General features: G+C 32.6%; 1 protein-coding gene across 1 annotated transcript; it reads left to right on the top strand.

Moving 5' to 3' along the window:
• Positions 1 to 8766: 8766 nt before the first annotated feature.
• Positions 8767 to 11449, top strand: LOC137813729 (protein VERNALIZATION 3-like). The gene is made up of 4 exons (XM_068616137.1): positions 8767 to 9039; positions 9179 to 9240; positions 9336 to 9376; positions 11018 to 11449. The coding sequence occupies exons 1-4, from the start codon at positions 8839 to 8841 to the stop codon at positions 11239 to 11241; spliced, it is 528 nt and encodes a 175-aa protein (XP_068472238.1). The 5' UTR covers positions 8767 to 8838; the 3' UTR covers positions 11242 to 11449.
• Positions 11450 to 11729: the final 280 nt, after the last annotated feature.

Raw genomic sequence — 11729 nt, 5'->3', positions numbered from 1 at the left:
GATCATTATTTATCCTGAGGGACGCGCCCTTCAATGGCATATAACAATGGAAAAGTTGATGGGAAATTCAACACAATAACAATAATATCTCAACAAGAGTAATAAGGAGCGAATAATAATTTTCCCAACTTGCAAGAATATATGAGGAGTACTAACAAATAATGGCAGCAACAAAAAAACACACTTGAGATAGACAGAAATTTTAACTTTAACGTGGAAAACCTTCTCAATGTGAGAAGTAAAAACCACGGACACAAGCCAGTCAATCAAACTCTACTATGATCAATGTTATGGTTACAAAAGAATCTCAAATCACAACACAAATTGTGCTCAATAACCAGCCAAAGAACAATACAACAGAGATGAAACAGGGAACAAAAACCTGAAAAATTCACAAACTACAGCTATCGTACGTGGCCTATATGTCACTGTTTCAGTGATTTTGAACAATCTGAATGGTCCAATTGAATCACCATGAGGTATGAACCTGCTGACAAAATTTCAGCCCGATCCAACGGTGGACAAAACAGCAACAGCAATCCGAAAATTTTCGTTCTCAATAGAAACGTTGAAAACGCTGCTGCAATGTGAGATGAATTTCTCTCTGCTCAAACAACTTCTGCAAGATCCGAACAATCAGATTAAAGTCACACAAAGTATGAACCAGCTAACAAAATTTCACCCTATTCCAACGGTGAACAAAGCGTCGGTGGCTGCCGGAAGTTGCTGGGAGAAACTTTTTATCTTTACTCTTTTCTCCTTTTCTTTTCTCTCTCTGTTTCTGCTGACGGCTCTCATTCTGTTCGAAAAAACCCTAAAGGGCAATATTGGACTGGGCCTCCACATAGGAAGTGAGACCAATCCAACAAATCTCCCCCTCACAACTATGTGGAGATGATCGACAAACCGACAATCTCACAACAAGTTTCAAACTTGCTTCTTAGTAGCGTCTTGGTCATCATACCTCACATCAATATGCTTGGACCTAGAATGGAAAGTTGAATTCTTACCAAGATGAATGGCACTCTACCTATCGCAAAATAGCAAGTACTTGTCTTGAACAAAACTAAGTTCTTGTATGAATTTCTTCACCCAAAGCAACTATTTGCATGCTTTTGTAATGTCAATGAACTCTGCCTCAATAGTGGACAACGCAACACACTTCTGCAATCTAGATTGCCATGCCACAACTCCCCCTGCAAATTTAATCACGTAGCCTGAGGTAGACCTTCTAGAATCTATGTCTCCACCCATATCAGAATCAGTATAGCCCACAAGGGTAGGCTTATCACCACCAAAACAAATATTCAAACAAGTAGTACCACGAAGATACCTTAAAATTCATTTCACAACACTCCAATGCTCTTTACCTGGATTAGACAAAAATCTACTAACAGTACGAACAACATGTGCAATATCTGGTCTTGTACACACCATTGCATACATCAAACTACCCACAACAGATGCATAAGGAACCCATTGCATATTTGATTTTTCAGTTTCATTAGAAGGACTTTTTTTTTGTACTCAATTTAAAATGAGTAGCAAGAGGAGTGCTTACCGCCTTAGCTTCTTTAACATAGTGTAACACTTCTTTACCATCTGAAACCTCTGTAACACTTTTTTAACATAGTGCTCCTGTGACAACCAAAGCTTCTTCTCTTGCCTATCACACATGATTCTTATACCAAGAATTTTCTTAGCAACTCCCATGTCTTTCATAGCAAATGACTCACTCAATTGCTTCTTCAACCTGTTGATCATGGAGATATCTTTCCCAACAATAAGCATGTCGTCAACATACAACAACAGGATAATGAAATCATTATTAGCAAACCTTTTAACAAAGACACAATGATCAGAAGTAGTCTTCTTCTAGCCATGCTCACACATAACAGACTCAAACTTCTTGTACCATTGACGCGGAGCCTGCTTCAAGCCATATAGACTTTTTCTCAGCCTACACACATGATCTTCCTTACCTTCAACAAGAAAACCATCAGGTTGCTTCATGTAAATCTCTTCCTCCAAATCACCATGAAGGAAAGCAGTTTTAACATCCATTTGCTCTACCTCTAAATCAAGAGTAGCAACCAAACTCAACACAATTATAATGGATGACATCTTCATCACATGAGAAAAAATCTCATTGAAATCAATGCATTTTCTCTGTCTAAAACCTTTCACCACCAATTTGGCTTTATACCTTGGAGATGTAGAATTTCTTTCTTGCTTTACCCTATAAATCCACATGTTTTCCAGAGCCTTCTTGCCTTTTGGCAATTTCACCAAGTCAAAAGTGTGATTATCATACAAACTTTATTTCATCTTGCATTACATCCAACCACTTTTTCTTTTCTTCACTCTCTATGGCCTCAAGATAACACTCAGGGTCTCCTTCATCTGTCAAGGTAACATAGTCATTAGAAGGATACCTGGTAGATGCTTCCCTCTGCCTATTAGACCTCCAAATTTGAACTTGAGGTGGTTCAGAAGCATCACCAAGATCTTCATCTTGTGACATCCCATGTTCCTCTTCAACGTCATCAATAGGAACATCAAAATCATCTCCAAGTTGTCGATCATCAACATCATCATGTTGCTCATCATGCTGAACATTATTCTCAATAGTATCCAGGTCATGTAAATGCATTTGAACTGGATCAACATTAGACAATCTATTATCTATCTCAGATGTCGTCTTCCTTATTATATCGATATCTTCAATGGTTTGATCTTCCATGAACTTCACATCACGACTTCTAACTGTCTTCTTCTCAACATGATCAAAGAACTTGTAGCCAAATTCATCCTGACCATAACCAATAAAGATGCACTGCCTTGTCTTCGCATCCAACTTGGATCTCTCATCCTTTCGAACATGCACATATGTTTTACAACCAAAAACTCGCAAATGATCATACTTGTAATTCTTGCCAAACCAAACCTTGTCTGGTACCTCACCATTCAAAGCAACTGCAGGGCTCAAATTAATAACATGCACCGTAGTGTACAATGCCTCACCCCAAAAATGCTTAGGCAACTTTGCTTCATAAAGCATACACCTAACTCTTTCGATCAATGTCTTGTTCATCATTTCTGCTAAACCATTCAGCTGAGGAGTTTTAGGAGGAGTCTTATCATGTCTGATACTGTGTTGCTTGCAATAAACATTGAACGGTCCACAATACTAACCATCATTGTCAGTACGAATGCATTTCAACTTCTTGCCTGACTGTCTCTCAACCAAAACATGAAATTCTTTGAATTTTTCTAAAACTTGGTCCTTTGTCTTCAAAACATAAACCCAAAGCTTTCTGGAACAATCATCAATAAAGGTAACAAAATAAAGGGCACCAGTAAATAACTTTACCTTCAATGGGCCACAAACATCAGAATGCACCAATTCAAGCAGCTCTAACTTCTTTGAGGGAGGATGCTTCTTGAAGGATACTCTGGTCTGCTTACCAGACATGTAATGAGAACATTTCTCCAACTCTACACTCTTCAATCCCGAAAGCACATCCTTTTTAGCTAAACAATTCAGCCCTTTCTCACTGATATGACTAAGCCTTTGGTGCCACAAAGAAGCATCCATATCCATGGCGTTCACACTTTCTTTAGCAACCAATGTTTTTGTCCAATATAGTTTACTAATTCTCTCCCCTTTGGCCACAATTAGATTACCTCTGGAGAGTTTCCACTTTCCTGAACCAAAGTGATTTTCATAACCACTATCATCAAGCATCTACACAAAGAACAAATTAAAGCGGATATCTGGAGCATGTTTGACTCCTCTAAGCAACAACTACAATCCCATATTGGTTTGGAAGCAAACACCACCAACACCAACTACCTTAGACACATCATTATTACCCATCTTCAACACTCCAAAATCACAAGAAGTGTAAAATGTGAAGAACTCCTTCCTTGGTGTAACATGCAATGTAGCACCACTATCAATTATCCAATGCTCTCATCTGATACAAAATTAACTGAATCATGGTCACGGAGAATAATAAGATCATTATCACAAATAGTAGTAGTTACACGATCATCATTGTCATGATGTTTCTCCTTCTGCTTCCCTTTCTTATCCTTGTTCTCCTTTTTCCAAAGAAAACAGTTTCTCTGAATGTGCCCTGTTTGGTGACAATAATGACACTCCACATTTTTGTATCTAGACTGGGACTATCTTCTGTTGTTCTGTTTACTCCCTTTCGGTTCCTTTTCTTGACTTCTTCCCCTATTTTCAGTGACAAGTACCTCGGAATAAGATGAAGTACCATGAGCCTTCCTTCTCATCTCCTCATTTAGAACACTACTCTTAACATTTTCTAAGGAGACAACACCATCAGAGATGAGTTTGTAATTGAAACCCAAAATGTTTCCCAAGAATCTGATAGAGTATTCAGTAGCCATAATTCCAACACTTCATCATCAAATTTGATGCCCATTTGTGACAATTGATCTCGGAGCCCCTGAAAATCATTTAAGTGATATGAAATAGAAATCCCCTCATTGTACCTCAAATTCATCAAGGAATTCAACAAATATAATTTATTGTTTCTTGTACTAGAAGCATACAAAGTTTCAATCTTCTTCCATAATGATTTTGCATCTTCCTCATTAGCAATGTGATTATAGACATTGTCTTCAACATACTGACGAATAAAACCACAAACCTGTTGATGCTCAAACTTCCATTACTCACCAGTCTTGTCTTCTGATCCTTCATTTTTCCCTTCCACAAGTGATAGTTAGTGTCGTTCAAACAAACCATCTTATGTATTTGCCTCCATCATTCAAGCAGTCAAATAGCTTCAACCAAGGAGCTCGAATACCACTCTGATGGGAAATTCAACACAATAACAATAATATCTCAACAAGAGCAATAAGCAGCGCATAATAATTTTCCCAACTTGCAAGAATTTGTGAGGAGCAATAACAAATAATGACAGCAACAAAAAAACACACTTCAGGAAGACAAAGAAATTTTAACGTGGAAAACCTTCTCAATGTGAAACTCCACTATGATTAAAGTTATGGTTACAAAAGAGTCTCAAATCACAGCACAAATTATTCTCAATAACCAGCCAAATAGCAATACAACAGAGATGAAACAGAGAACAAGAAACTTGAAAAATTCACAAACTGCAGCTACCGTACGCGGCCTATATGTCACTGCTACTGTGACTTTTGAAAAATCCGAACGGTACAATTGAAGCACCACGAGACATGAACCTGTTGACAAAAGTTTAGCTCGATCCAACGGTGGACGAAACAGCAGCAGAAATCCGAAAATTTTCGTTCTCATAGAAACGCTGAAAATGCTGCTGCAATGTGAGATGAATTTCTCTCTGCTCAAACAACATCTGTCAGATCCGAACGGTCAGATTGAATTACTACAAAGTATGAACCTGTTGACAAACTTTTAGTCCGATCCAACGGCGAACAAAGTGTCGGTGGCGGCCGGAAGTTGCTGGAGAAACTTTTTATCTTTACTCTTTTCTCCTTTTCTTTTCTCTCTTTGTTTCTTCTAACGACTGTCACTCTGTTCGAAAAAATCCTAAAAGTTAATATTGGACTGGTCTCCTCATGGGAAGTGAACCCAACCCAACAATGACATACAATAATGGCAAAGCATACCAATTGCTCTTTATTATCTTTGAAAGCTTATAACACTTTACTTAGAGAAAGATTAACTGAGGAAATCACATCAGACCACATTGAAAGATTAACATGAAGCCTTCAACACCATTATTAACCTATTAAACCTCTCAGAATCTTACACCCTCAACTGCTTTCTTGGAGGGTTAAATAAAGGAATCCAAATTTTGGTGTATGAAGAAGCTAATACACATACAAGTTCAGATTCTATGGGTCCTAAAACGGGTTATAATGACAAAAATACAACACCTAAACCCGCATATACGGTTAAACAACAGTTTCGGTCCACAAGAACCTTGACTACTTCGTTCATGAACGATAGAAGAGCCAATGGACTTTGTTACTTCTGTGATGAATCATATACAAGAGAACACAGTCTCAAACATAAAAAAAAAACTATAGGTGCATGTTCTGGAAATTAGAGAAATAAAAGACGATTAAGATTTTATGCATAAAGACCTAATTACACCAACTGATCATGATCCTTAAATATCAGTTAACACTCTTACGGGAATGCCTAATTTCTGGACTATGAGCATGACGAGCTTTGTCCCCAAATACCCACTGCATATTTTGTTGGATAAGGGAAGTACACATAAGTTTTTGGTTATTCAGGTTGCCAAGAAAGTTGGCTGCACTATTGTGGAGTTTGACCTAGTGATGGTCACGGTTGCAGATGGATCAAGATCACTATCTCTTCCATGGTTAGAATTTTTTCAAGGAAATTACAGCAAACAGCATTTACATCTAATGTCTTTTTAATTCCTTTGGGTTGTCATGACTTGGTGCTTCAAGTGGAATAGTTGGTGACTTTAGGTGGCATCACTTGGAATTTTGATAAGCTTACTGTTTTCTTTTTTGTTGTTGTTGCTTTGAGACGCTAATAATTCACAGTGAGAGGAGTTCCACCTATTGATTAGGTTCTGACGATCAAGTTACCTTTCTCAGGGTCTCGAGCCCCTTTTATAGTATTCATAGACCTAATTTATTTTAGGGGTGTGAGTAGAGCATTATCTCTAATATGTTGCTAGCTGTTTGGGCCGACCTCTTGATGTATCATTGGACATACCATTTATCTTAGACTTAGCTAAGTATTTCCCCCATATTGACCTGACCAGCCAAGATAACACACTTAAGTGCTCGGGTCGGGCCCCGAGCACGTCTGACCAGCCTGAGAAGGTAGCTGACACACAATTTTGCTTGGAGTTAGGATTTGAATCCAAAACCAATTAGAAAGTATTAAATTAACCACTGGGACAAATGATCCTTTCTTGAAATATAGGGATTGTATTTTTTTATTTTATTTACTTACAAACGAGACAAAACTTATAATTAAATTTGTATTTATATCCTTTTAGAATTTAAAATGATCATGAATGTTTTGGAAATTTGTATTTACATGTTGATTATTACATATGGATAAAAATCCATATGTAAAGTGAACGTTACATATGGATATTTACATAAGATATTTAAAATTTAATTAAAAAATTAAAAATTATTACATACGGATATAATTTGTATGTAAGATATTTATAAAATTAATTAAAAAAACTATTACGTACAGATATAATTCATATATAATTTATTTCAAATTTAATTAAAAAATAATAAAAAGTGTTACATGCGGATATAATCATATGTAACAATTTTGGTTATTTTTTAATTAAATTTGAAATAAGTTACATACGGATTAACATCCGTATGTAATGTATTAAAAATTTAATTAACAAAAAATGTTACATACAGATTAAATGTGTATGTAACTTATTTCAAATTTAATTAAAAAATAACAAAATAAAAATTATATCCATATGTAATATAAATTAAAACAAAATAAATCTATTACATATGATCCATATGTAACTTATTTCAAATTTAATTAAAAAATAACTAAAAATTTTACATACGTAATTTATTAAAATTTAATTAAAAGAAAATTGTTACTTACGTATATAACTTATTTAAAATTTAATTAAAAAATAATAATTAAGAATATTAAAAATATTAATAATATTAAAAATATTAAAAGTATTAAAAATATTAAAAATATTAAAAATATTAAAAATATTAAAAATATTAAAAATATTAAAAATATTAAAAATATTAAAAATATTAAAAATATTAAAAATATTAAAAATATTAAAAATATTAAAAATATTAAAAAATATTAAAAATATTAAAAATATTAAAAATATTAAAAATATTAAAAATATTAAAAATATTAAAAATATTAAAAATATTAAAAATATTAAAAATATTAAAAATATTAAAAATATTAAAAATATTAAAATATTAATAATATATATGATATTAATAATATTAATAATATTTGTATTAATAATATTAATAATATTTGTATTAATAACATTAATAATATTTGTATTAATAATATTTATATTAATAATATTAATAACATTTGTATTAATAATATTAATATTAGTAATAATAATGATAATAGATATAATAAAAATCATAATATAAAAAAAAAACTTGTATGTTAAAGTTTCTTTATTTTCAATAATAATAATTATGATTAAGTCAGTACTCTCAATTAAGAGAGTGTATTGTTGGTCTAATATTAAAACTTTGATATTTATATTATTTTATGAAAAAAAAATAGAATGCAGTAAACTATCTAAACTAATAGCTCAATTCAAAAGTATAGGATTAACTAAACCAAAAACAAATTCCTATTAGGTTTGTTTAAACTATTTCTTAGATTACATTATGTTTAAAACACTATTTTTTTAGTTTTGTTTTGTTTTTATTTAGTTCAATTCATTTGAATACGGTACACAGGCTCTCTATAATTAACATAATTAATTTGTTTGATGATTATGTCCTTAAAACAATTAAAGTTTAGTGAATTATTTTATTATGCTGTTATTTAGGCAGATACGATATACATTTGATATAATTTAAAACTAGAATAATATAAAAAAAATGAAAACTACTAAATTTGTCTATCGAAGATTTTATTTTATTATTCGCCGGAATAGGTTCTGAAGTAGCGCGTATACACAAAACTAAAACGATGATTTCCTATACAACAGTTGTGGGAATATCCCATACTTCACTCTATAAATATGTAGCAATGTGGGTGTAGTACAATGTGTGTGACCGAACAAAGTCATATTTGTGTTAAGCAGAGAGTTATAGTTAGTGATGCCTACTGGTAGTAGAAATCCTCTTGTGGTTGGGCGTGTTATAGGAGAAGTAGTAGACCCCTTTGAAACTTCTATTCCTTTCAGGGTCTCCTATGGCAATAGAGAGGTCAACAATGGTTGTGAGCTTAAACCTTCCCAAGTTGCAAACCAACCCAGAGTTAGTGTTGGTGGAGATGATCTCAGGATCTTCTATACTCTGGTAATTCATTGCATTACTTTCCTTAGATTCAACCCAAAACTTCTTTAAACCCTTGTTCATAAAACTTTTCACAAACACTTTGCAGGCATTTTTATATACCCACTTCTAACTTAAATCTGTTCATTTTTTCCTATTCAAGTTGTTAGTAGATCCTGATTCTCCCAGCCCAAGTAATCCCAATTCTAGAGAGTACCTTCATTGGTGAGTAAATAAGACATACTCAAGCTTTTCTACCATCACATTAGTAACATATCATTATTATACTAACATGCTTTTTCTCAATGGATTTTATATAGGTTGGTGACTGATATTCCAGCAACTACTGGGGCTAGTTTCGGTGTGTGCACTTAATTTGGAAAAAAGCCATTTAATAATAAGTCAATTGTAAAAAGAAGGGAACAAATTATTTATGATTAAAAATTCAAGACTTCAATTTCACTAACTCATCAAATCTTCAGTGTAGTGTAAATTTAACCCACTCTGACGTATTCCAAATATATTTCTATGCAGCACTAATGTCTACATAATTTGGTAAATTTATGGATTCTAGTGGTTTGTGTTTTGAATTCGGAGTTAACTTATAAGAAAAAAATTAGGATTGTCTTTAATAATCTAAATTATCTCTAAGAAAAAAATATAAGCTGTCAGTAGAAGGCAAATATTAAAAATATAATGCATTATATTAATTTTACATATTGATAATTCATATTAATTCTCTGCTTATGGAATTGTCAATTAGCATGATTTATCATGCTTTTAGACTTCTAATATTTTACCTTAGATTATTCCTTTTGTGTTAGTCAAAGAATATTATAGTTAAATCGACTAACAATGCCATAAGTAATATCTTCATTTTAACTATGTATTTTTATTCATCTAGGTACATGCTGAGTTTAAATTACCATAACTGGGACAAACATTAACTATAGTATGAAAATATTTGTTAAAAATTAACTTAATGGATAATTAGTAGTTCTAATCATGTCTAAAAGTCAGCGTAGTTACAAATACAAGAATGGTGTGGATTCTTTTAAGCCTTTTATTTTTGTTAAAATGTCCCTTGTACGTTTTACACTTTTTTTTAAGCTTTTTTCATTGTGTTAAAGTCACTTTATACTTTTCCACTATATACAGTTATAAAACTAAAGCTTTCGTTTAGAAGATAGAGAAACAGTGCAAGCAAAGCATACATAAAACAAATAGAGCATAATTTTATAAATCGCATAATATATTAAATAAGAGAGTGAGCATGAAAATGTAAATGACCCATTTTCGTTCGTGCATGTATAATTTTACTTATTTGATATCTTTAAAATCTAGTTATAGCTCTACTTCTATCATAGTTTTAATTCATTTATTTGTCATGATTTCAATTCAAAAAAGTATAAAAAATAACTCAAAAATTCTAGAAATCATATTAGTGACGTTATCAATTATTATTTCATTTCAGCAAGAATACAAAAATAAATAAATAAAGTTTGAAAATATTTTGTGATCTTACGGCGTGTTTACGTTGTTTTATGTTGTGTGTTGGTTGATATAAAATTTTAACAAAAATAGTTATAACAGGAATATATAGAAGCCAATAAACACTATATTTTGAATCTGCTATGGAATTGCGATCTTGTAGTTTGTCGACAAGTATGCATAACTATAATTCGATTTTGGCATCACATCATGCGGAAGATTGTTTCGTTTAGAATTTAAAGGGCTTGTCGTGTTGGAATCATTTATGTGGACCATGTTTGTTGATACTTGAAATACAAAGAATGTGTATGATGCAGAACATGATCTCATGGAAGAAATTGAAATTGATTCCACGAGAGGCATCAAATTCTAAATTTTATATGATGAGACAAATGACAACAGCAACCAAAAAGGATAAAAAGGAAATTTCATGGAAAAGATCTAAGAGCCAAATATCAAAGAAGTGGTAGAAGATTATGAATATGCTAATTTTTGCATGATTTGCACGTAGGTAACGAGGTTGTTAGTTATGAGAGCCCACGACCAACGATGGGGATTCATCGTTTGGTGTTTGTGTTGTTCCGTCAACAGTATCGACAGAGGGTGTATGCTCCTGGATGGCGACAGAATTTCAACACAAGAGAATTTGCTGAACTTTACAATCTTGGATTACCAGTTGCTGCAGTCTTCTTCAACTGTCAGAGGGAAACTGGTTCTGGTGGTAGGACATTTTGAAACCTTCCTTGTACCAAAAGTGCATGTGTAGTTAATATCAATACTATACACCACCTAAATAAACAAACCTACGTAATAATAATCATAATAACACATTGGGCCACATACAAATATGTAACAGAAGCACTATATATGTACTACTTTATGTTTTTATATATATAAATAAAATGAGACAGATGGAATAAGAGTCACAGAAGTCTCTTAATAACTACCACAATTTAATGCTTTCTTTCTGTTTAAACTCATTTTTCTTAGAGGAACAAGGCCATTATTTCAATCTCAGTACTCGTGTCATTTAACGCATATTTAACGGTAATGTAATTCAGACCACTCAAAAACATTTAAGTATCTTTTTAGTTGTGACCAAGATAAACCAATAAATGAAACACTCAACAGAAAGTTCAGGACAAAGTAAAAAAATTGACCAACTAAGTCAGAGGTCAAAAAACAAATAAAAGAAGACAAAGATAGGTGTATTATGTAAAGTA

This window comes from Phaseolus vulgaris, chromosome 1 (assembly GCF_000499845.2).
Source record: "Phaseolus vulgaris cultivar G19833 chromosome 1, P. vulgaris v2.0, whole genome shotgun sequence".
Taxonomy (NCBI): Eukaryota; Viridiplantae; Streptophyta; class Magnoliopsida; order Fabales; family Fabaceae; genus Phaseolus; species Phaseolus vulgaris.
This window is presented reverse-complemented; position numbering and strand designations above follow the sequence as displayed.

What these genes read in the sequence shown, in the direction of transcription:
- LOC137813729 (XM_068616137.1), top strand. Translation starts at nt 8,839, where the DNA reads ATGCCTACTGGTAGTAGAAATCCTCTTGTGGTTGGGCGTGTTATAGGA. An exon ending in TCAGGATCTTCTATACTCTG is followed by an intron (nt 9,040 to 9,178) that starts GTAATTCATTGC and finishes TTCCTATTCAAG; the next exon opens with TTGTTAGTAGATCCTGATTC. An exon ending in AACTACTGGGGCTAGTTTCG is followed by an intron (nt 9,377 to 11,017) that starts GTGTGTGCACTT and finishes ATTTGCACGTAG; the next exon opens with GTAACGAGGTTGTTAGTTAT.